The sequence below is a fragment of the Melanostigma gelatinosum genome (assembly GCF_949748355.1).
Source record: "Melanostigma gelatinosum genome assembly, chromosome: 21".
Classification (NCBI taxonomy): Eukaryota; Metazoa; Chordata; class Actinopteri; order Perciformes; family Zoarcidae; genus Melanostigma; species Melanostigma gelatinosum.
Window position 1 is genome coordinate 16309077 of NC_136654.1, and position 27000 is coordinate 16336076.

A 27000-nucleotide genomic window follows, 5' to 3' on the forward strand; every position below is an offset into this window, starting at 1 on the left:
ATGAGGTCAAATGTTCTCCATAGCTGCTGAATGTACTAAGCTACTGTTTGCTTGCAAGTTTGCTATAACAAAGGCGATGATGAGTTAATGTAAGTGATACGTACAGAGTCAGCATTTTTCATTTTTCATTTACCACTGTTTTGTTACTTGATACAAAATGCTTTTCAGTAACATATAGATGTACCCTTTAGGAGACAGGATTGCATTCTTCAGTCATCTGAATTTTTTAATAAAGTTTGCAGAACAATTAAATACCAGCCTTGTTTATTTAAAAATAAATAATGATGTAAAAGAGAGGAACAGAAAATGTATTTCTATAATTTCCCCTCAAAAAATAAGTCCTTGATTTGTTAATTAAGATACAATCTGTCTCATTAAGTCACTGTTTAAAATTCCCTGACAACCGAAGTAACACCCAGAAGTGATGATTTCCATCAAAGCATTTAGTATCATCTTCCCAGCTGTTTTGGAAAGTGGAAAGGAAAAATGTTAAGAGCAAGGAGACGAACTTCTCCACAGTGAACATGCTCTGGACTCCATCTGTATTGTTCTGCTTGTTTCATTCCCTCTTTCCTCCAAACAGATTTGAATCGGAGGCTTGGTCTGTATCTGGGCTTCCTGATTGGCCGAGCTCATTCCCTTCACAGAGATGGGAGTGATTGTTGGAAGTGAGCCTGAAGATTGCTGAAGTAATTAATGTTCCCGCCGGCTGGCAGATCCAATCGTCTCGCCTCGGATAGGAGAGGAATTTCTGCACACACACACACACACACACACACAGAAACACGCACGGCATGATTCTCAAATGCAATAGTAATGATGTTTGTTTGGTTTGGGTATCTCCATTAGGCTATCATTGTAAATAAATTGCACATTTTCAGACAGGAAATGAAGACATGCTGGAGCTCATGGGTGTTTATTCCCGAATACTTCCCTGGTTTTCCTCATCAAACTGGTTTGTTTTTATAATTGTTTTTGTTCATCCTTCTCTGCTCACGTCCTACCAGGTCTCATATCAGCTGACCTAATATCTTTCCTTTATTCTGCCCTTTTCCCCTCCACTCTCCTCTCCTCTTCCCCTCCACCTCCCCTTATTCTCGCTATCTCCCCTCAAAGCCACCTCATCTCCTTCCCTCCTCCTCTCTTGTAACTCATTCTATCTCTCCCCCTCTGACAATACTTAAGCATCTCCTACACCATCTCTAGTTTCCTCCTCCTTCACCCTCATTGTCCCAAATATTTCTCCGCCTCTCTTGATTTCTTCCCACATTTCCGTTTTCTTCTTATCTCCTCTTCTCCCTCTCTCCTTCCTCCCTCTCACCGATGAGGGGAAGGGCGGGTGAGCCTTTTGTGTCAAGGTGACTCAGAGCATCTGGAGTTGTTGCCGCGAAATGTGAAGCAATTTATTCGCAGGCGGGAGGTGTGAGGAGCCCGGACCTCAGCCCTCTGGTGACTCTGGTTGTGGCCGACAACCCTGTCAAGGTTGCTCTTTGTTGCTTAGATACATTTAAACACCATCTGTGTGCTTAAAATCATTCGGACCACCAGGTGTAGTTTCACTTTTTGACATTGATCTTATTTAAAGCCAGATAAAAGAGTGGGATGTCCCTGGTGGCAAATTATGAAGTGACGTGTGTCTGTGTGTGCGCGTAAGTGAATAAATGAAGAATGTTTTTGCTTCGAGGGTGGTCCTTATAGACTCCTGTGTCCCCCTGACATGAATATTAAATGCTGGTTGGGCACCTACACTTGTTCTTGATCTCTGCCTTTGCTTCCCTCCTCCTTCATCTTTGAGATGCCGTATTTCAACTAAGTTTGTTTTAGGTGTGTGTTTGGAGAAAAATATTTCAATGTGTTCATGTGTTTGTGTGTAAATAAGCATCGAGTCCTGCTGCTAATGTATCAGTCTGTGTGTGTGCGTGTGTCAGCAGCCTGTCCCAGGTGCTCCATTGATGTTTTCATATTCTCGACTCACATCTTTCATCTTTTGGTAAGACAGGCCCTTCATCAATTCTGATGAAGCAACCACTACGCGACACACACACACACACACACACACACACACACACACACACACACACACACACACACACACACACACACACACACACACACACACACACACACACACACACACACACACACACACACAGTGATCTGTTCAGGCATGCAGGCATTTCATGACTGCAGTGAATCCCAATCACTGTGTTTGCTATTAAAGCACTCGAGAAAAACACTGAAATAATACACAGGCTATGGTACGCGATGAGCAATACGAGGTTTTCTTGGTACATATTAACAAAAGTTACTACCTTATGTAAAAATTGTTTTACATTCAAGTCTAAGAAAGCCGATAAAATACAAACAACTCTGTGAGGCGGCGCTAATGAACAACGGGGTTATGAGCAAAATGCTAAGGTCAGTATGCTAACATGCTCACGATGATAACATGCTGATGTTCAGCAAACATATGTTATTTAGCACCAAACACAAAGTAGGGAATGTCAGGAGTTTTCCAAGTATTTAGTCATAAACCAAAGAATAGGACAAATGTATATTTTGGCTTAATCATAGGAAGTTCATGGAGAACTCATAAGGAGGACATGCTTATCTGCACCAAATTTTTGAGAAATTTATCAAATGGCGGTTGAGACATTTCACTCAAAACCATAACAATCTCAGCCTCATGGTAGCAGCAGAGGAAAAGTCAGGGGATCTAAGTATCATAATATCATAAATGTCATGAACTAATTGAATGGCAATGCATTGAACATGTGCTGAGAGAAAACTGGCAGTTGCACAGACATTAAACAGTTAAATATGACACTTGGACATCAAGCCCCAGCTGGCCTCGTATTGGGGAGCGTTTACTCTCTAATCGCTGTTGAAATGAAGGACTTCCTCTTCTCCCTTGGAGCAGCATGGAGATGCTCGACTTCATCAGTCTTGATATTGAACATGCAAAATGCCTCCAACCTCCACAGTCAATATTTGATAATGATTCAGACTACAGCCTGTGTAAATATTTAGTACACACAGGGTACCAAGGAAATACTTAAAATGTATCATTAAAGACGTACAAATGTTCTGGGGAACTAAAGGACTCTGTAAGTGCTTTTTAAATTATCCAGCTGTTGTGTTAGTTTTGACGTGCCTGCGCAAACCTAGAATAAAAAGTTATATCTTCAAGTTGTTTTTGCCTGCATATTTACGCTGACTCTAGTTCCATACGATATCGTGCTGTTTGTGATGTATCTATTGTTTTATTGCGCATGCGAGTCAGTTCAGAACTGTGGTACTGGAATCTGATTTCGGCCACATTTACAAAATGTCAGCAGTCAAACAAAGAAAACTGATCTTTGCAGTAAATCCGAGCACCAAGGCTTGCAGCGCGAATGTAGTTTGATGTAGAAAATGCTGAATCCATAAAGATGACCCATTTAACTTAATAAAAAAGCTCTTTGGACTGAGACAGCTCCTTCTTACAATACTTTTCTTCTTCTTCCATCTCAGATATTTGTACAAAAACAGATCACAGATTCCGGCTGTACTTGTGTAAATCCAGGCTTTGCGTTGGGCCAACAATGTCTTAATTATGGAGGCGTGCTGAGCCCCTTTCTGCTCATCAGGGATGAAAAGAAGTCCAATTACCTTGAACTCCAAAAATATGGGATCAGTAGCAGAGCGGAGGATTAAATCAATATGATGGTCCAATCTGAGGCAATGCTCCAGTAACAAATCAGACAGTAATGGAAAAATCAAAGCGCTCAATGTTCGGACTCGCCATCATTACTCATCTGGCCTCCTGAATGGAATCTTATCTCGTCATGACGAGAGCGTAGAGAGAGTAATTGCCTTGGCAACAGGTGACCTTGATATAGAGTACCTTATCTTCACCTAAACTTGCGTTAGGCGAGCGCTGACACGAGTTATAAGACGTGTCATGACTGCGTCGCCGTCAGGTTCACCAAACTCGACAGAAAACTTGTTGACGGTTCAGAAGTGTAAAGTAAATCTTTGCTTTGAAGAGTTAGACGACATGATCGATACCACTCCTACATTTGTGCTGTAAATATGAAGCTACGGCCAGTAGCTGGTTAGCTTAGCATAAAGCCTGGAAAAAAAGGTGAAACAGCTATCCTGGCAATCTAAAAATGCAACAAAACGCACCAAACAGCACCTCGAAGGTAACACGTTATTTATTTTTTGAATAATCCGTGGAATAACAGGAAAACCGGAAAATAGCCCCGCACATAACCACCCTAAAAAAAAAAAAGACAATTTATGATTTGTTACCTTTGGAAAGGGCCAAGAGTTCCGCCCCCATTCCAATCTTTATGCTAAGCTAACCGGCTAACCAGCTGCCTGTAGCTTCCCAATACACAGACCTGACAGTGGTACCAATTTTATAGTAAGTAAATTCAGTTTCTCTCACCAAAGTAGGCATAGACCAAAAGACAACGGCTCGACAAAGAAGAGGCACGCATGCACGTTCATCCAAAAGGCTCTTTAATTGCTCTAAGTGATTAAATACAGGGGGAGGGAGCCAGGTAATATAGATACGAGAATATCTTTCAATTACCTCATTTCAATTTGATCATTTAACAGTTAAAGGGGGAAAAAAGGGATGATGAGGGAATATAAAAGAGTGGAAATGAGAAAGTGATGAAAATCTTAAAAGAGGCCAACTGATCGCGTTAATACAGTAATAACAAATATTTAAGTAAATCGGCAACAGCTTTTCAAAAAGACAAATGTGCTAGAAGTGTGATTAGAAAATGCAAAGAGTGACTATAAATTTCTATCATATGCAGAATACATGAATATGACACTAACCATCCTTAAATAACACATTCTTTATATTGATATAGTATTACAATGCCGAATTGATTCGTTGTGAGGCCCTGTGTGATGTTGTGCTGTACTGCAGCCTCATCCTGAGACCCAGTGAGGAAGAAAAATCCATGTTTAAGACACCAAGTGCTGGTCAGTGCTGTCCCAATACTTTCATCATTTTGCAGATTGTGTTCATAATGGACTGCTTTCACAAAGTCTCCGCTTCCTCTGACTAATCACTACATGACGACTTGAAGGGTTTAGCTCCAAAACATTGTAAATATTTAAAGACGTAACCTGAAATGTATTAACAAATGTCTCAAAATGATTATTTAATTCAAGAAAACTGCTGCACTTCTATGTCTGGAGTCAAAATGTTTTAATATTGAACGTCTTATTTTGGAAGTAAACTCTTCAAATGTACGTCTTCACAAATCTTGCTACAGTGGCTGCTTGTATTTGGTGTCTGTATTTAAAAGGACAATCTCTTATTCCTTCGCTATTTCTCCCCAGCTGTAAACAGTTAATCGACTCGACGACTTCCAAGACTGAATCCCAACCATCCACAGTAAAATATACACAACACACACAGCATTACAACTCTGGTTATAGTTTAACCATGCGCCAACACCGTGGACTGTTGTAAATGTTAGTGCACATTAAAGCACAGAAAACACACAAGCGTCATAGGAAAGCAGCAAGTGAGTAAAACCTGCTGACCATAGCTTCCCACACCGTTCTCAAGTATAAATTGGTAACAGTGCAGTCTTCATATCATACTCTAGAATACATCAAAAAAGTCCTAAACATATGTAAAATTTGCAGTCCCAAATTTCTATTCTTCACCATACAACGGCACATAGAAAATCAACACTTAATTCAAGTTAGAACATCTCTCCCTCTCACATGAATCTAATCCCTCCCCTCAGCAGTCATTTTTAAGAGTCTTCACCTATGTTACTTCACAGTATCCATCTTATGAGGTCCTTTTGGACTCCCATCAGACCTCAGACTCCAGACTGGACACCCGTCGCCAGGGACGGAGTACGCAGGGGCTCCCTGCAGGCTGGCCCCCTGCTCCCTGACTTGCCAGGGCCTCTGATCCAGTCTGGGAACCCTGATAGACCCCATAGGCCCCATACACACTGTCCTGGTAGAGCAGAGCCCGCTGGCTTCCACATCTCCCACCACCACAAGCCAGCAGCTGGCACACTGGGCTGGTGTTGAGGTGGTTGCTGGAGGCATGGCTGTGGTGCTGCAGGTCTAGGGGGCCGTGGTAGAGGGGTAGTCCAGGGTACGAGTTCAGGTAGTGGGTATACTGTCTGCTGAGCAAGCTGGTGGCTCTCCGTACCATCCCCCGCCCTAACCCAGTCCCATGTCGCACTGCTTCTCCGTACGTGGGTAAGTGGGTGGAATGGGAGTAGCGCAGCTTTGGGCCCTTGCGCCCATTGGGCCTCCTCTGGTCCTCCCTTATGTGGAGGTAGGCCTGGTTCCTAGGGAGGCACAGGTTGTTTCGAAGCTGGGCAGGGTTGTAGGCCTTTGCAGGTGTGGTTGGTGTAAGAATGCATGGGAACAGGTCTGGCAGGGTGGTAAGGGATTGGCTGGACAGGGATGACTGAGATTCGTCCTGCTGCCGCATCTGCTCGCTGCCCCAAGTCGCTTTGAGGAAAGAGGGGCGACGGTGCCTGCGTCGTCCTCTCAGCATCAGATCCTCTGGGGGCCAGGAGCTGTAGTTGTCTACCCGAGGACACTTCCTCTCCCCTGAGTAGATGCAGTTCACACTGGGGGCAGAGATGTGGTTCTCTTGGAGGTGGTTGGCTTTCAGCTCACTCAGATAGACGGGACTTTTGTCATTCTTTTCCTGGTCCCTGTGTTTTCTCCTCTCTAAATCCCCATCCTCACACTGGAAACTCTTGGACCTTCTTTTCCGTTGGGAGAAGCCTGCTTGGAGATGCTGGTTTTGAGGCGAAGAGACCGGATGAGTGGCGTAGATGTCAGGTAGTTGGAGATCTGTGTAGGGAATGTAGGGCGAGTGAGGATGGGTGTCTATGTACAGTCTCCCTGTCGTCTGGTAGTGGTGCGGGTGCTGATGAGGAAGCGGCTCACCCATGGCCAGGTGAGGGCTGCTGAGGCTGGACACAGGAAGTGGCCGGTCATACAGACATGGTGTAGAGCGAGTCGGGAGCGTGTAGCGCAGTGGCGTGGGCCTGGTCAGACCCCTCTGCCGTTTCAGAGAGGAAACAGCAGTCAGAGGAGGGGTTAGGGTGCAGTGATTCTCCGTGATATAAGCAAATCCTCCTGGCACGGCCTCCGTTGCGACTTGTGGAATTCGAAGAGGCAAGCTGCCGCCGTGACGACGCAAATGCTGTATGGTCTTGGTGGCGTTGTCCAGGGAGGACTCAACATTGGCGGTGGAGACCAGGTCCTTAGCAGTGCGAAGCATCTTCAGCATGTTTGCTTGAGCGTAGTTGGAGGTCAGGTCTGGTCTGGCGAAACCAGATGCACGCACAGGTTCCTCCACACCATTGTAACAACTGTAAATACCCTGAGAGGTGAAACAGAACGACCAAGAATTAGGAAGATAATGAAACAATGAGGAGAAGAAGAAGAAGTGGGAAAAAGAAAAGGAGAGTATAAATCATCTAATCATCGGTAATTAAATAAATAGTTAGCTACGAACTGTTTAACCTTGAATCAACCAAGCGGACCTCAAGGGAAATTTTCACAGAAAACATTTCAAAGAATTTGTGCAGTTAAAATAAAAAACTGATTTCATTAATATCTTATTTTATCACTGAGGCAAGACTTAGTCACAAATTCATTATGCATTCTCCCGGGACTCAAAGAAAAACTGTTTAAGCTGAGAGGATTGCCCTAATAAACCGACACGACACGACACACACACACACACACACACACCCACACACACACACACACACACACACACACATGCCTTAAGTCCCCTGCAGAACAAACAGTCTCTAACTGCATGGACAAACACAGAGCCAAATCCCATGACTGCTCTCTGCTTACAGTTGGTTGGGAGATGCTGAAAGAGCCAAATTTAATTTGGCCCTTGGGGCCGCCCCATACGGATTAATGATCAGATAGTCATTTAGCCGCTAATCTGATAAAACACCGGTCCACTAGTGTAATTACACGGCAGAGGAGCAGAGGAGGCTGGTGTCCGTAGACATTTCCCTGACTGCAACTTCAGCCAGAGCTTTCTGCCTCAGCAACCATGTTCCCAAACAAAGGCATCAACTCACAGGGTACTGATTTATGCTCATTGCAAATGAACATCAAGCATTCAAAGTTAAATGCTGAGTAAACACCAGAATTAGTGCTGCTTTTCTTTCCTTTTATCTCTCCCCTCTCCCTCCCCTCGAAATAACAATGCAGTGCCATTTTAGCTAATATTTTAACAAGGCCCTCTAATGATACCATGTAATTACATGCAGATACGCATCCATTTGAGCTTATTTGTCATCGCATAAAAGCCACTTTATGTAAAACAGCATATTGCACAGAAAAGCCAGCAAGCAACTAACCAACCAACCACTTAAGAGTCAAAATAATCAACCAGGCAATCTCTCAATCACTCAAGGGGAGCTGTTACTCTACTTCTCCAATTACAACCAGCCACTTAAATAAATAATCAGTGTGAAAATCACTGAAGCGATTTCAGAACCCGACTTCCATAAACCAAAAACAACCAATCAATCAAATGACGAATTTGCAAATCTCACCCTGCTGATGGCCAACAGGCAGTCAAGTTTGTGAGACTTGCGGAGGGAGTGTCGTAGTTTCCAGTATAGCAGGTGTTCCCAGGCAAAGACCAGCAGGCTGAGGCCCATGGCCACTAGCAGCATATAGAAGACGCCCGCCATGTTGTCGATGTCCAGCTTGCTGCTCATCACTTCGTTCTTCTCGTTCTGGCAGATGCCCGACAACCACACCGTCTCCAAGCGCTCGGTGTCTCCTGGAGGCACGGAGGAGAGGGGGAAGAAAGAGAGAGAGTATGAGACGACTTGACAGAGTGGAGTAGAGAAAGACAAATGATAGCTTACAATAACCTGAATCATCTCTGCATAACCAGCTCTATTGTCTTGGATGTACAGTGCAGAAGTCTTTAGACAATTACACGTTTTTTATCTTTTTGCTCTGTACTGCACTTTATTGGATTTGAAATAAAAACGGTGATTATGAGGTCAACATGCTGACTATGATCCTTCATGAAGTTGTGATATTTGGTACCAAAGGCTTTGCATTGGCTGAAATCTATGACCCACAGACATCAGCAGACACTTGGCATCTTTGTGGGTGTTGCTCTGCCAGGCCTCCACTACAACCATCGGCGCTTATTGCATATTTCAATCCTTTTGTGCCATGTTAATGTCATATTGGAATTGACTTCCAGATTCGGACTTGTATCTAATGTCAAAATCCAAGTCAAAATTATGAAAAATGGATGCATTTAAAAGCTAATTCAATGGATATAGTGTTGTATTGTCCAATAACAGGAACACCACATGATGGTATATACCATATCAATATTAGGCCTTTAAAAAAGAATTTGATTTCCATCGTTGACATCAGCAGACACTTGGGAGAATGCAGCTCGACGGCCAGCTGTTCAGAGGCCTGACCTACAATTGGGGGATTACATACATACAAAATGGGCCGATTACATACATACAAAATGGGCCACAAGTCTTTCACTGCAATACATCTCAAATTAAAGCTGAACGTCAACACTTAAACCTCTTCAGCTCCACTGATCCATTCAAATTAACCCTAGACTTTCCAGAGATACTCAATATGCCGACTTTGGGAAAATTTGTAGAAAATAGTCGCAAAAATGTAAACCACATTTCCAATCCGATGAAATGCATTAAAACACAGGAGTCTTGGGTTGTCAATATATGTACACACGCACACACACACACACACACGCTCCTGATAGATTATGACTGTATACAAAAAATATATTTTTAAAATCATTTCAACATTTGAACAAAGCACCGATTGAAAGAGAATGATGTGCAGTGCTTGAACTCTTCATTATTGCCAGATAAGCTCGTCAGGCCTCTGAACAGCTGGCCACCTATTGAGCTGCGTTCTCCCAAGTGGCCTCCAGGGAGTACGGGACATTTTATCTCTGATTTAGCGTATGTTGACCATAAACACACTATTTTCTATTTTATCATGGAAAGCTCAGAGTGAGTGGGCGGGGTGCTCTTAAGCTCACAGAGGAGGGAAGATATTAATTCCCCACAGTGGCTTTCATGGTGAGTGTGTTTGTCTGCAGGTAGGACGGATATGTGTGTGTGCAATGGAAATAATCATATCCCTAACACTCCCTGCTGTTCTGCAGGATATTAATAATAAATAATAATAATAAAATGGATTTATAGAGCGCTTTTCACAGACATAAAATCACAAAGTGCTTAACAGAGCAGAAATTGAAAAGCATAAAAAACACAATGTGACCATAGGTTCAATAAATAACATACACAGCGAAAAATAAAAAAATTAAAATTAAAACATATTTTAAGAGCAGGTCTAGGACATGGGATTTTTACTCACACGCCAGCTGAAACAGGTGGGTTTTGGGCTGTTTTTTAAAAGTATTCACAGAATCTGCGAGGCGCAGAGTTGCAGGCAGAGCATTCCAGAGCCTCGGGGCCACTGCCTCAAAGGCTCGGTCACCACGGGTCTTAAATCGTGTGCGTGGGACTGACAGAAGACCGAGAGCGTTTGACCTGAGAGTGCGGGCGGGTGAGTAGGGGCGAAGTAGATCAGCTACATAAGTAGGAGCCTGACCGTGAAGTGCTCTGTAAGTGATGGTGAGAATTTTGAAGTCACTTAACACTTAACACTTCCCTGTAAGCCCACTTCCCTGCTGACACAGCACACACTGAACTGGACCGACGCCAGTTCCATGGTTGACATACAGAGAGCCAGTCAGACAGGATTAAACACAAGCAGATAAAACACGGGCCAGTGTAAGAGTGTGCGTTCAGGCATGGGTTGTGTATTATATCCTGTTAGGTTTGAATCACCGTCTCCAAGGAACTGCAGCAGCGCCAGGTCAATAAGCCGTTTCCAGCGGGAGTCCTTCTGCAGAGCGATGCCGTATCCTGTGGTGGCAAACACTTTCCCACTGCCGATGGTCACCAGCTTGCAGCCCTCGTCCTTTCCGGCCATGTAGTTTAAAACGGCAGCGTCGTAGATGAAGGCGTCCAGCTTCCTGCAAGTAAAGGGATTGTTTTCGTCTGAGAGAATGTCTAGCTCTTAAAAAGTTCTTGCACACATGTCAGCATTGTATTTATATCTCTATTTCTTTATCAGCGCTCGTGCATTCCGACCATTAAATACAAGTGGGTTACACCATACATTCACAGTCAGCTTGCAGAAAGATAAACATTTAGTCAGATACACTTTTTGGGAAAAGTGATAGTGATAGTCGCATTTGCCAAAATGAGTTATTCAGTACTAAACATAAAGACCATAAGGCAAGGCTGTTGGGAAAGTCAATAGTTTTGATGGTATTTAATCATAAACCAAATAATTGAACATTTTAAACTTGTTGTTGCGCTCCATGAATGGCTGTATCAAAGTGTGAGCCAATGGAGGAGTAATAAAAACGGGAAAACTTTGACTTCCTGGTGGTGTGTGATTAAAAGTCAGGGGATCACCAAAGTCCTTAAAGACCATCTGGCGGACATTACGAGAGCCACGCTGCTAGCATGGCTAACATTACAGTGTTCACACTGACAGATGAACTATTCAAGTTTATTCAAATTACAGTGTACACAATTTGTACTTAATGGGTTCAAAATGTGCAAATAGCTTCAAGTGTTCTGCGCTTGTTGTTGGTGAAGATTTGACAGCACTTCTCTATACAAAGTAAGCTGCACCAGATATGATTCTTTTCATCTAAAAATACACCCATCAAACTGGCCTAAATCACAAATAGTTGCTACATCACAAAGAGCATCAAATCTCTGCTGTATCACCCAAAATGACGATCGTTGTTACTGTAGCATCTCGTGTCTTCACTGGCAGGAGGATCAGGTAAATATAACCTCTTATCTGATTGTGTAACAAAGTTAAAATGTTGGTGAAACTGTACCCGGTTTTGAGGCTGTCTAGAGCTCCTTCCACCCCCTTCTGGTTGTATTTCATCATGTGCATGTGCATGTCGGGGTAGTTGCTGCGGATATTCCTCTCTGTGCTCCCGTTTGGGACGGTCCCAAAGCGAAAAGGAGGATAATGCTCATGTGGTTTCTGGAACTGTAAGGAGACACAAGATGAGAGGAAAGGAAAGGGGGGAGAAGATATGAGAGATGAGGAGAGGGAGACAAGAGAATAGAAGGGGGTAAGAGAAGAAGAAGTTTGGTAAGGAGAATAGGGGAGAGAGTGAAGGGAGTAAGGAACAAATGGAAGGAGAGGAGAGAGACTGAAGGGAGTGAGGACAGAATAGGGGAGGATGGTAGGGAGGATGAGATGACAGAAAGAAGAAGGCACGAAAAGAAAGGGATGAAATGGTTGGTTATGGGATAAGAAGGGAAATAGTGACAAAGATGCCGGGAGGAGAAGAAAAGCATCACATGAGAAAAGAGGGAGCAGAGATTTTAGAAAGGGAAAAGAGTAGAAGAAGTAAAGATATGAGTGGGGAATGAGAGTAGAGTAAGGAGTAGGGGGGCAGGAAGAAAGAATATGAGGGAGGTAAGTGAAGAGAGAACAAAGAGAAAAGGGAAGGAAAAGAGAGGATCGTGAGAAGAATGGAAAGGAGAGACAGAATGAGAAAAGGAGAGAGAAAACAGAAGGAAAGAAGTGAGAGGAGAGGAGAGGAGAAGAGAAAAGACAGGAGGGAAGTAAACAAAGGGAAAGAGGTGAGGAGAGTATAAAAGAGTTCAGGAAAGAAAAAAAAGAGAAAAGATAGGAGGGAAGTAAACAAAGAGAAAGGAAAATGGGAGAGTAATGTAAAAAGGTGAGAGAGAAGGAAAGGAAGTAAGTGAGATGAGAGGAGAAAAGAAGGGAGGAAAGGAAAGACGAGATGAGAGGAGAAAGTAAAATGTACAGAAAGGAGAAAAGCAAACAGAAGAGCAAAAATGGAACCAGGGTGAATAAATGTGGTGGAGAGGAGTAAAGAGGACGAGGGACTACTCAGTTAAATGAAATCCATCTTAGTCATTCAATTTCTTTTTCCAAGAGTGATTTAATCAGCAGCCAAGCTCAATGCCGTTTGAACGGACAGGACACCGTTCAGCTCACCTCCATTTGAGTAACTGTGACTTCAGTCGGCACACATCTGTTTAATTTATTTCGCTGCCCGCAGATGATCCGAATCCAGTTCAATTTGGACCCGATCGAAGTTCACATTTTGCGAGCTGACGTATTAACGCAGGTCGAAGCAGAAAGACGTCTATTCGAGCTCAATGAGACCGTAAACAGGAAAGATCCATTCATCTTGGTTACAGCATTGACCTTTTGAGCCGAGCGCAGTGTGTGTGTGTGTTAAAGTAATCACTCTTCATCTGCAACTGCATTGGATTCAGTTGAGATGCTACACCTCCTCTTTTTTTTTTTTTAGAATCAGCTGTTCGATTAAAAGCAACTGAGGGAATATGAGAATTAGGTTCTCATTTTTTCAAGTCTAGTTTAAAAGAATCCTTTCAAAAGCAACTTGTGATGGAGAACTAAAGATGCAGTCCTCGTTGGGCACTAAACGTAAAGTATAATCCCCGACTAAAAGAACAAGACATTATTCCCATTTGCCTGGTGATGGACACGTTTCGATATGCTGCTGCCTTGTTGTCATTCTTTCCCTATTTGGGTTTGTTTGGGTCAACCGCATTTAGAATCAGGTCCGATTATCCTCGGGTCTATTTAGATCAGGTTACGCTTTGGATCAGGACTTAAGTGGTCAAGATAGAAAGTATTGAGAGACGGATCGACACATTGATTGTCATCTTTTCATGTAATTTATTGACAACATAGAATGACACACGCCTTATCCTTTAAACCTGAGATATATGTACCCAGCCAGCCTACGACCTAAACCCGCCTAATCCTTTGTCGTGCAGGATCTCAGAATGAAGGGGCAGCTGAGGTTGTATTATGCGGGGTAATTTATATGAGTCCCTTATGCTGTTGGACATAATGCATCTGCATAAAGTTAATGCAGCTAATACAACCATAGATCACTGAGGTGGCACTTGCTGATCCCTGCCGGGGAGTTGTTTTCGCTATCTGTGAAGAAGGATATGCTTTCTTGTAAAGCTCCTCTGAGGCCCCGTTTCCAGCTTTAGTGTGTGTGTGTGTGTGTGTGTGTGTGTGTGTGTGTGTGTGTGTGTGTGTGTGTGTGTGTGTGTGCGTGTGTGTGTGTGGGTGTGTGTGCACGCGCCACACATTTAAGTGGTCGAAAAAGTCTGTAGGTGTTGTTTTTCCTCTGTGGCGTGACTGTTTTTAAATCGCTTGACATTTGGCGATCTTTGTTTAACAGTGTGAGCTAGAGGAGAGATGGAGACGGCACAGGGGGAATATTGATAGACTGACCGAAATACTGACAAGTCTACACTGAGACAAGTGGAGACTCAGACACCATCTGTATTGACAGAAGGCAGTAATTGATTAGTCATTCATGCCACTGGACTCCCCGCTGATAGGAAAAGGACAGAGACGTTCACAACAAAGTCGTTTTACTCAACTTCATCTTAAAAGGCTTCCGGCGAGTCTTTTGTGTTTCATGTTTTATTAGTCGATGCAGAGGGATGAGCAGAGAAAAGAAGAGATGATGTAGCTGGATTCAAACACAAAGACGTGGTTTACTCTATATCTCACAGCTCCACAAAGACAGCCTGCTTTCTGAATGTCTGCGTGGACTTTCAATAACTGCATAACATAATCATCCTAGTGTTCATTCAGTCTCTTACCTTCTTGTCAGAGAGCCCGGACACTGTGTCGATATATTGCTCCTGGATCATGAAGGCGGCCAAGTTGGCAGTGTAAGAGGCCAGGAAGATGACAGCAAAGAAGGCCCAGACCAGGACCATGATCTTACTGGTTGTTCCTTTAGGGTTTTCAATGGGGACCGAGTTGTTGAAGACAATGCCCCACAACAGCCACACTGACTTCCCGATGGTGAACGTTGGACCACCAGGAGCTGAGGAAACAGAGGGAGGAGGTTGTCAGACACACCGTTTCTGGGTAACATGGAGTTGTATTCAATAGGGAGACATTTTTAGCCCACAGTGAGAAAAGAAGGGGCTCTAGAGAGGTGTTTCTTTCAAGAACTTGTTTCAAGAATCCTGTCCAAAAAGATAGTGCTCAAGGTCTTAATTCATAATCACTGTGAAGGTGAGCAGAAACCGGTGTTGACTGTCTGAATGAAACACAGTCAATGAAAAAAAATATGTTTTGTTGAACCATCGAACCACCCCGACCTCGTTCCTCTATGCTCTGTAACAGCATCACACCACTTCCTTCCTACAGCTATAGTGGTCTTTTTCAATCGAATGTAAATATATGTGATTAGTTCATTAGCTGCTTTGGACGACAGTCTTGTTTAAATTGGGACTATTATTTCTATAAAGTAGTAAATTGTAGCAGGAATTAATCTAAAAAACTATCTTTATCTTTTTGGCTAGACACCTCTAGAGGTGAGTGAGAAAGATTTGGTGAAACAAACCTTTAAGTTTACAACTTTTGCCATTGATATATTGACCGACAGAATATTTTTGATTTTAAGTCATTTCTTTTTTTCACCATGTCTACAGTTCATCGTGCAAGTCTTCCAGCCTTGCTGCAAACTTTCAAACAACGGAACAATTTCACAGCCTCGGCCCGTTTCCATTGCTCTCTGCCACCGTTGGTCATGTGCAGCGACGGAGGGTGCCACCGCCATCAATCACACTTCGATTAGCGCAGCGGCGAATGCTAATTAAAACAGGAAAATGACCTTTCGGACCCGAGGACGAGGCATGCTCTGTCAGCGCTGCATCGTAGGATTGATTAGCCGTCGCCCCAAAATCCTGTTGAGGAACTCTTGACGTTGCAGGATGTGCAGCATGCAAATAAAAAAATATATGATATACATGGGAAACTGTGGGATAAATATGGACTTTACTCATTTGTTTACCTCTGTTGTAATCATCCACTCCTATATCATCCACTGTACTCAGGAGAAATACATGCTAACAGTCAAAGTTAATCAAAGAGGTTTAAAACTCACTTTTGGCGCTGACCAGACTGCGGTTGTAGCCGACTGGACTGAGGTATTCAAACACAAAAACTGTCACTGCCACCACGGTCAGGCACATCACGAACATCATAACCCAAACTGCTGGGCTGTAGGGCTCTGGAGGAGGAGGATGATGATGATGATGATGATGATGATGATGAGGAGGAGGAGGAGGAGGAACAAACATAAAGGATTAAAGTAAGTCTCTTTTGTATTTCCCTCTTCTAAACCTTCGCCTGTGATGGGGGTCACCATATGTGGCAGGTGGATAGCAAGATGAGAAAATGAGAAAACAGAAATACACTGTTCGGAATTATGTGCTGAATTTTGTTGTTTATGGTTTGGAAAAGGGATTTAGGTGTGTGGGCGGTACGTAAGGGGATTTAGTTGTAGGCTCCAGTTATCAGCAGGATAAACATTTAATGGGAAGTTTCCTGAAGCGTCTGCAGAGACAGAACTCGTTTAAGTGGGCCATCCTGGGAGAAAGAAGATGGCAGCAACATTGGCGGACAAGTACCGTACATCAAACTCCAGGATAACGTCTGTTATGACCGGTTTGAACTGACAAAAGGATGCAGGAGAAGCGTTTTTCGTTTTTCTTCTTCTTACCAAGAAAGGCAGATGGGGAGACTGTCCCGTTGCTGCGGGCCACCATGACGCTGATGCCCGTCTCAACAAACGGCACGGAGAAGTCAATGATTTCCGAACGCTCCTCGTTGATAGTGAGAGAGCCAATGGCCATGTCGGCTCGTCTGTACACAACCTGAGAGAAGAAGGACAGAGACGCATAATAAAGTACAGAGTCCCCGGTAGTGGTCAGCGGTGTAGAAACATGCTTTCCTGGGTTTATGAACTATTTTGGTTACTGTGTAATTCTGCAAAAAAGGACCGAATGAGTACACTTTATCACAACTTCCCAGTGTCCCAAACGACAGGCTGACAAATTCTGAATTTCATGAACACGGAAGCCACAATGCAGCAAACGCTTTGTGCTCTACAGTCAGGCATAATGGCTCTAATGACAGAGATATGAAAAACATTTGTCCCAACAGCCGAGCAACCAGCGAGTGAGAGCCTGCCGATCTCAGGAGTACTCATGCTCAAGCTTGCTTTTCTGAAAAGCAGAGAATTTTGCAGAGAGAAATATGTTTTTGTAAATGTAGCACACACACACACACACACACACACACACACACAGACCCAGAGCAAAGCGCCTGCAGGCACAGAAACACAAGAAGGCTTCTGAGGAACACCTGTTCAGGGCGCTTCACTTTCAGATTCAGCCGTGTTTGATGTGGCTTGGTGTGTGGGAGAAAAGTGTGTGTTCGCTCCATATGTGTATGCATGGTCTCACGCCACTGACCTAAATAAAAACGCATCAAAGAAAATCTCTAGGCCATGCTATGCTGCTGTCACTTAAGACTGCGCGTCCTTATTGCCATCCTTAAAACTGTACTGCAATGCGTACAACTACCAACGCTTTGAGGTTACAGTACACCTGTGTGACAGCAGTACAAATTGCCTCATGTTGTACCATTAAAGAATGAGACAGACTGATGCAATATGACTGCTGTTGGGTTGAAAGCTTGAGTCTTCTTTAATCTTCACAACACAGTGCATTGTAGCCATTATCTACAGAGTTTCATTACACAGCTTTTTGAAATACTCGATTCGAGGTTTTTGAACCCACAGATAATTATCACTGTCTGAGCGTCCTATCAGATCTATGGAGCATTTTAGCATCTTTCAGCTTGTTGTTTTGGTTTACGGCCTGCAACTTTACTAAGTTCACTCTCACCGCTATCATCAACCTCAATTTCTGTGAAAAAAAACACGAAACAGCATACAGATAAAGTTAGCAACTAGCTTGTGAACGCATTGAAGTAGTTTGCTGACATCAATTAATTCAGCTTTAAAGTTACGTCTGTCTTACTTTGTTGAGTGATTTTGACTACATAATGCTAAATTCATGGCTTCATCAGGTATCTTTTAAAAAGGTATTCTTTAATTATATATTTTTGGCGATCGTTTTTCTTGACCTCAACAGGTTTATTTTGCTTAAATACCTTAACGGATGAATACAGAGCATTCACGATCAGTGTTCCTAAAACTATGGGTCTGCATTTACTGATGTTTTTGGCGATATCCAGCATGCTTTACACAACACTTACCTCGAGTGTAATTAGGGCATATCATAGCCCAAAGCTACGTCTATCTTTGTTAACATTTTAAAACATCTTGCCCTAATAATTGTCCGCAGCTAATGGCCACTAGGCAACCAATCCAGCTACACCAGCTGCTGCATTCAGGGACTTATCCTTCTTTAAATAACTCAGCCCTCAGTCTCACCTCCCCAATCATGCCGTTCCAAGTCCCGCGGACCAGCTTGCCATGTTTTCCGTTGGTGACAAGGTAGAGGTCATAGGAGAACTTGATGGTGCGGGAGAGTTTCTTCAGGATGTCTATGCAGAAGCCCTTGCAGCACAGTTTGGTGTAGGACTCATAGTGGCCGATAACACTGACATAGGGATGAGAAAAAGCAGAGTCACACATACAGTTTTTTATCATCTCGTGATCAAAAACCTCTCTCTGGCAGCCGGGACTATATTTAGCTTCTCAGACTAAAGCTGTTGTGTTGCTTAGTTTCAGAGAGTTGCTAAATAGTCGTGGGCTCTCATGCAGACAGTGACCATCGTCTACGGCGGTGACGTGAAGGGCAGGCGATGGCTGGTTCATTAGTTAAAATCAATGTCAGTTAACAAGGTGTCGATGGAGACGGAGGACACGCCAAACACTCACACACACACACACACACACACACACACACACACACACACACACACACACACACACACACACACACACACACACACACACACACACACACACACACACAGTGTGACAGAGCCCACAGTTGATGGTTGAGTGACTGCGATGGCCTCTAATCAAAAGGTCATTAAGGTGTGTGAGAGATACTCACTTCCACTCTGTGGCCTTGCTACTTAATGGGGTGTTGAAGAAGAGAACAGAAGGACAGGAAATGGTGAAAAACAAAAACTGACTAAACAATAAAGACACAGGAAAGAAGTTAAAAGCAGACCAAACTTCCTGGAAAAGAGCTGCCAATGTGGAGGCCCAAAACCTTTGTGTGTGTAATTGAGGTAACCTCAGTGTGCCAATGAGTCAGCATAAGAGCGTGTGAGTGAATAAATGAGAGCGACATTGAATGAAATACAGTCAAGCGAGCAATTGACATTCAGGTTGATTGTTTTCGACAGCGTAAGAGTTCATTTCAGATGCATTTTAAGTGTTTTTGAAAGGCTCGCTTCATTCACAGGAGTCAATAGCTCTGATAAACGCTGCGTTAATTAATTGCTGCAGGAGCTGGCCACCTGTCATCATTATACACACTCCACTAACAACACACAAACAAACCTAAATTGGGCCGCCTTACCCCGTCACACAGACATATGTAGCTCAGTATCCTTGGAGGATTAGCAGCAGTTGTGTGGTGTGGTGTGTTCTTCACAAAATGCCCAGAAACCAGTGCAGCGTGGAGCGAAGCACCATGAGGGAGTTAAATCAGAGAGAGGAGGGATTCTCAGGTGAACGGTAGACAGGAAACACACAGCGAACAACCAGACGCGGCCTAACAGGGCGGCGGCTTCAGTTTGCAGAGAAAGGAGGGCAAGAACAAAGGAGGACAGATGGAGGAGGAGGAAGAGGAGCAGGAGGAGGAGGAGGAGGATAATTGAAATAACCACCACTGAGATCGTGTAAGATTGATGATGGAAACAGTCAATGTGAATGAGGACACCGTCATGCTGAATTCCTGTTGCCACAAAGATGAAAAACTAATTGCAACAAGACAAATGTCCACAAACATTTGGCAATATGTGTTTAATTTAACATTATCTAAAACCCAGAAGAAAAATATTGAGAACCAGCTAATGTTTGCCATTTTTTCTGGATAACTTTTGAAACAATTGATCAATTATTTAAATTCTTTGCAATTCATTTTCATGTCAGAAAACTACTCGGGTCATAAACTACTTTTAGCATCTGGTCACTGAGTGTTGGGCTACAATACAACATCGTATACCACAAACTGAGGATCCTTAAAGTGGGATTTCAGAGTGGCATTCCTGCTCTTAATCGGCGCAGAGAGGTAGGCTCAGCTTTCTGGCAAAGGAGGCCATCATCTGTCCAAAGGAAGGATTTTTTTTAATGAGCAAGACAAAAAAAAAGGTCCTAATCACGCTAAACATCTGCTCTGTGGGGAAGCTGCTTAGACCACACAGCACGATTAACTGATTCATACAGCAGCAGTCCTCTCCCCCTCTCTCTTCCCTTCGCCCTGTTTGTTGGTCATCGTCCAAATGGGACATGCCAGCCTGAGAGAGAGTGTGAAAGACAAACAGAAAGAGGGCAGGATGGGATAACATTGTCCCATGCTATGACAGATGACCCGTGTTGGACAGATACATCTCCTTTACTGGCAATCAATGTGCCATCGCGCCCAACAACAGCCACTACATATCTCTTGCTATAATTAATGCGCCAGCCATGGTCAGCTCTGCAATCTGCATAACCCATACTGACACACACACACACACACACACACACACACACACACACACACACACACACACACACACACACACACACACACACACACACATATGGATACATGTGGAATCACTGAGGCGAACATGAACATGATTTACAGGATGAATTGTTTGTTTTCTATCGTTTGGGTAATTAAAAGGTGATCAATCTGTGCATATAAGACATTAAATCTCTAATGATTCCACACAAGTTATGGTGGTCGGCTACATGTGAGGCTTGCTGGGTAACGGCCCTGACACACCAGGCCGAGCGTCTGTCACCCTAGTTTTTGTGGTGTGACCCGCATTGTTGGCACTAGTTTGCCCGTGTTGCCAGCTTTTCATCAGATTTTGTCCTGTTGAATCTGTGGTCAAGATGGCACACACAGAAGGCTGCTTTCATTCTCCGTCTTTATCTCATCTCATCATTCCAATACACAAATATTTTCACAACAACACAGCTATCTGAAATGAAGCAAAAGTGGTGAGCGAGATGGTGTGAAGGTGGTCAGCACATGCTGCTTTTTTTCATGTGTGTATCATAATAACAGCTATATCCGCAGTCCCATTTCTTCCACTTTCTTTGATGTCGGTTTGGTGTGTCTGGGCCTTCACCACCTCTCGACTGGACTACTGCAGCTATTGTATGGCACATCCACCATAATCATCAACAAACTACAATTTATCCAAAACTCAGCTGCCCGTGTGCTTTCCCACTCCCGCACCAGAGATACCATCACCCCAGTCCTTCAAAATCTCTGGTAGACAGGCCTATCTCTACCACTGATGACAGTTCACATTTTTCAACAACAAAAATGTCACAATTAAAGGAACTTAAGATACACGCATGCAGGTTGCATGTGCCACTGTATTTATTTGTTGTGTATTTTGCTTGTGAGGCAGCGACCAAATGTTGTCTTCTAAATATTTTTCCACATGATCATAACGTGTGCAAATTGAGCCGGCTGTACGTTTGGCATGGTTCTACTCTTGGGTAAGCTCTGTGCTGCAGGCAAACAACACGGCGGCACAAACACATAGCAACATGATCGATAACCAGCAGAGAGAAAATCCTTCAGAGAGGACTCAGTTAGAAATAACAAAAACGCCAGAGCGCAGAGAGCAGCAGGTGAAGGTTGAGGTGAGCCCTTAAATAAATGACCAAATCAGTGCAGTGAGATGTGGTGGATGTGACACTAAAGTCACAGAAGTGGCAGCAAATGATACGTTGTGTCTGTTCTTGTGCGACCTCTTGGTATGCAGAACAATGTGCGTGTATCCTCTGCTCCTTCCAAGGAGCTATTTATCATGCATGAATGTGAGCACTTTTCTTCCGGTGGGCTGTGCTGTCTTTGATCAGAAACACGTTTGCCACCTCTGACTGAGGAAGAGCCGGTTTCATGCATCACACTTTGTCTCAAAGGTAATTTGCGAAGAACCGACTTTCAAATGCGAATGAGACAAACAGGAAGATCTTGAGATGTTACTTGGCGTTTACTTCCCGTAAGTCCAGGTACCAAGTTATCGATGAAGAAGAATCAGTTATAATATTCAACACAAAAAAAGAAAAGAAAAGAAAGCCATCTGGATAAATGAGTGAAGTCAGGCGCTAATATCACACGCACACCGAAAACAACCATCAATCTGAAACAAGGAGACGATTCACATCTAACACCGAGACACCAGAGATCTCTGAAACAAATCACAAATTGTCAAATTTGAAACAGTTTGCTGCAGCACGTGAAGGTGCAATACAAGCTTGAATTAGAACATTGAGTGTTTGTCATACTTTGAGCTCACATGTTTCATCTCAGAAAGACACGCGCTGTTCATTTCAGCAGGATTCCAGAAAGACCGTCACAGATTTGAAATGAGAATCACTTCTCCTAGTAGCTCCTAGTAGCGGTTGTAAAATATATGATGTGTTCTGTTCCCGTGCTCCTCTTGTCAACGCGGAAACAATAAAGCCAAAGTGTTTGTTTGACAGAGTGCAATTAAATCCATGCCAGACTTGTGCTCCTATTAAGCGTGTTTGAACATAATGAAGACATTGTATTCCTGACGAGCACCGGTAGGTAGTCAGAGGTAATAGCTGTTAAATGGCTGTTTCCTGCCATGCTGCGCTGAATGTTTGACACCGGAGGTGTGTTTTTAAAGTGCGTAGACACTCAGCACCCACAATTACTCTGCGTTTAATGAAGTGTGGAGGTTTGCAGTGTCTACTCGGAACAAAACTGGGTCAGAGGATCGGAGAGGGAGGGCGCAGATGTCTCTGTGTAGGACTGGGTTTCATCTGAAATGTTGAAATAGTCTCAACTCAAGATGACACTTCACCTTGAGGAATGTAATGTGTCTTTCTAAACAAAAGAAGCCAAAATGTTAACGTTGTCTAAACGCGTCAGGCATCCTACCGACAACTTGTCTGTCTAAATTTGGCAACAATTTTGTTCGTCATATCAGAGACTTTCTGATCGAAGAATAGTTGAGCTTGACAGTTCACTCCTCACCTTAAAAGCAGCAGCTTTTAATGAAACAATCTCAACTCAAGGGCCACTTCCTCTCTTGTTCTGGAGCTTCTGGACTCATTGGAGTTGTGCTGATTTTTTTAACGACTGTTTCTAAAGTCAAGAACGAACTGTCAAGCTCAACTCTGAGGTCAACATGGATGAGGGGATGCTCGCAATCACGGAAAGAACTGCAGTTTCAGGGCAACAGAGCAAACTGAACCTGCTGATGAGGACGCCGTGGTACAGTGCAACGTTCCAGTCCAAGTGAGTAAAGGCCCCTGTGCAATTGTGTGCAATCCAAGCCAAAACGTTGACAATCTTGAGAGAAACAAGGTGAAATCTTTGGTCGTCTGAAGTCGTGCCGTGAGACTCGTCCACCACCAACTGCTGCTACGATTCAAGTTTACAAACCAACCAATCAGAACACAGCATGACACACAACACGCTGGCATATCAGCGTAATGCTTCTGCTACAAACATTTAAAACTTTTCCCTGAACCGAGACCGCCTTCACAGTTTCCTCCTTGAAGAGGTCAGCAACCAAGTTTTAAGTGGACCCGGAGGTGAAATCGTTTTATCTGCCAATAAGCAAACAAAATGATGAACTTGACCAACATTCAACACCAGATTTGGGTTCTTGACAGTTTTCGATACCCCCAAACAGTGCTGCGGATCAACAGCCCCCCCCCCATGTTTGTGTTTGTGCAGATGTAACAAGCACGACATGTGTTTGAGTTGCTGCCTGTACCTCTCCGTCTGATTGGATTGGCGCCTGCAGGGCACCGTGTTGCGGACACATGTGCCCGTGCCCGGGTCCACGTTCTCGACCATGACGAAGGGATGCTCCTCCAGCGTGGCCACGGTCAGGTGACGGTCATCGGACACCTGCTCCAGGAAGCTGCCATATCGAGGCCAGACCGGGTAGCGGACCTGAAGGATCCCTCGAGAGTACGTGCCGACCTGGAGAGGGAGAGACAAAAACGTTAGCGTTTTCCTGCACGTAGTTGAATCTCGGCTTCGAGCTTCTCTGTATATCAACCCCTTCTCTCCTCACCTGTCTTGTCTTTCTCTACTTCACAGGGTGAATGATTTTATTTTAAATTATTTTAAAAAGGGAAATTTGCATGTGCTGACCTGGAGGAAGAGGATTAAAAGATGAAAGAAGAGTAGAGTTCATTCATGCATGAATGAGGAGACTTAAAAAAGTGTTTGAGTCAGACATTTTGAAGAGAAGAAAAGCCAGAATATAAAACAAAGAGAAAACTGCCTGCATGATATTAATAATACATCCCAGCATGTGTTGCTCAAGACCTCATTTTTTCTTTTTTTTTAACTGTACAAACTAATTGAAATGTCACTGTTCATGAATGGGATCTGTTCAAGCGATGAGTGTCATTTATTACCTGTGTTTTTATGTCGTTGTGTGTTCAAAATATTTGCTTTTGTAGAACTAATCTCAAGGAGACATGTCATGAAAACCTTTTCAGTACTTGGGCTCATACATTTGGGTATCCAGAGTGCCTACCAGCTCAGAAAACATGTAATTGAACAAGCCAATCAGGTTTCGCTCCCCTTCCTCTGTCACATGTTGCTCACTGGAATATACACCCCCCCCCCCCGTGCTATTGCACGGTAACACAAAAAGCAGTAGATTGAGTTTTTCAATATCAGAAGGACCAGAATGGCTGTGTAATGTCACATCACACAATGAATAATCACATCGATGATCGAAACCCGGACTGTTTGTCATATCAACCCCACCTCACCTAATGAGCCATACTGAGCTCAGCCAGCGCTGACTTACTGCATGTGAAACTCGCTCCCTCTCAGCTTTAATGAGACCGGTTTTTCATACCGACTCTTGATTTGTTCTTCTGCTCGCTCATACTGACGTTCTTCCTTGGTCATACATGGATGAGTTACAAATCTGTATGAAGGTGCAGTATGATGTGCGAGGCAGCGATTTGTTTCTCTGCACCATCTGTGAATGACAGGATCGCGGAGAAGCCAGTTGTGAAGATCCGTCATTTCAATCTGTCTTTTATGGGATGTCTCATCCTCTCATGGAGGACCTTAAGCCGGAGCTCTGTCATCCTCACACTGTTGGGGAGGTGCCAAAACTGTTATTGATTATTCCATATTGGGTTAAAGCACAGCATGAGGGTCTTGGAATTAATTAACGAATACTTCATGTTAGAAATCAAAGAAAGTGCATTATTAGACGTATTTCTTCCAAGGGCAGCTGATGCAAAATAGTGAAGCGGTTTAGCTGAAAATATGCAGCTGTCTGTTTGAGGGATGTCACACAAAGGATTGAAATAAAAAGATTTATACGCTTGATTTACTTGTATTCAGGTTTTTTAGTTCATATTCAAGATGGTGTCATCAAGTCATGAGAAGCAGTTCCTCATTATTTGGTACTTGCTGTCATTTCCCTTCTCCCAATTCATTGAGCTCAATGTCAAAATCGTTGATTGGAGGTTTATTCAGATCACCTGTTGTTCAGGATGTGGGTCCTCATTAAAGCTTGGTGCAGTTCCCCACTTAGCCAATCAGGGTGACACGACGCCCTTTCTTGAGCTGGTAAACACACACTCAGGGCACTGTGAGCTTCCCTTTATGTGATACGAAACTCATTTCACCAGATATTGTGAGCCAGAATCGCTGGTCTTTAGACCTCTTTGAGACTTCTTTGCTGGCTAAACTTTTCTGATTAAAGTTGAATATACAACGCCCTTTCTCCTCATCAGACCTGTGCAAGCTAATCCAGAATGACCCTCCCCTAAAACCAACCTTTTCAGACTACATCTCAGCAACTTTTGCTATGAAAAATGTCTAAGCATTTGCATTGTTGCACTGAACATTAAGTGATGTGTTTTAGAAGGGATACATTTCCAATGACATCATGCTCTGATGTCCTCAGCAGTTCGACTGCACTGATGGTCTCACGGCATGTGGTGCTGCTGCTGCTGCCGGCCCTTCTTTCTACCTAAAGTTTGCCTTTCATAATGGCCATAATGTTTAATTTCATTATAAATGTCATTTATTTCTATTTCAGACAGACAGTGGTTAAGAAGCGCGAGCTCATTTGTAAATAACAATAATCCACGCAGGTCGTCTATTCATTTATGTAGCTGTGCAAGTAACTGCATTTGCCATTTGTCCTGCAAATATTTCAGCCTTGAGTTAACGAATGAAGGGATTATGTGCACAGAAACAAAGGGCTGAGTTAAAAATAAATATCTTTTTTTCATGTGTGTGGCCTGTTTTACATATATAGATCCTTTTCCCCCGTCTATTTTTACTGTGAACAAAAAATAGGCAAGCTTCTCTAATCTGTAGAAGAGATGCAGCCGAGCCTCAGCTGAGCCGCACTCCTCACACTCTGTGTGGCTTCTCTAATCTGTTAACATGGGCGCCGACACACAAAGCAGGAAGTGCTGCTCACACAGGAAGTGGCCCTGGTTTAATATCTCCCTGTTTACACTCTTCATCTACATTAAGTTGTTTTATCCTATTTACACCTCCAGCAGACATGGAGGTATGTGAGAACATGTTTCTGGCAACCAATCCAATTTTAACTTCTCTTTGAGCTCCGTGTTTGGACTCCTGAGAAAAAAATCTGGTTCTTTAGCTCCTAAATACTACTATGTACTATACTGACAAGCTAATCTTTTCTTTTTAATTGTTCAATTCAGTTCAATTCATTTGTATTGCCCAAAATCACAAATTTGCCTCAGCATACGATATACTCTGTCCCAGGATCCTCGCATTGGAAAAACTCCCCAAAGAAAACCTT

General features: G+C 43.4%; 1 protein-coding gene across 1 annotated transcript in view; it reads right to left on the reverse strand.

Annotated features, from left to right (window-relative positions):
• Window positions 1–5836: 5836 nt before the first annotated feature.
• Window positions 5837–27000, reverse strand: part of LOC306794704 (glutamate receptor ionotropic, NMDA 2C-like) — a gene marked incomplete at both ends in the record, with an annotated part of 34706 nt that continues 13542 nt past the window's right edge. The window contains 10 exons of the mRNA XM_079292886.1: window positions 5837–7381; window positions 8586–8818; window positions 10902–11089; window positions 11975–12135; window positions 14781–15010; window positions 16079–16204; window positions 16697–16850; window positions 18437–18605; window positions 19068–19088; window positions 23950–24161. Of these exons, the coding sequence (XP_079149012.1) occupies window positions 5837–7381; window positions 8586–8818; window positions 10902–11089; window positions 11975–12135; window positions 14781–15010; window positions 16079–16204; window positions 16697–16850; window positions 18437–18605; window positions 19068–19088; window positions 23950–24161 (3039 nt within the window). The remainder of the gene's footprint in view (window positions 7382–8585; window positions 8819–10901; window positions 11090–11974; window positions 12136–14780; window positions 15011–16078; window positions 16205–16696; window positions 16851–18436; window positions 18606–19067; window positions 19089–23949; window positions 24162–27000) is intronic.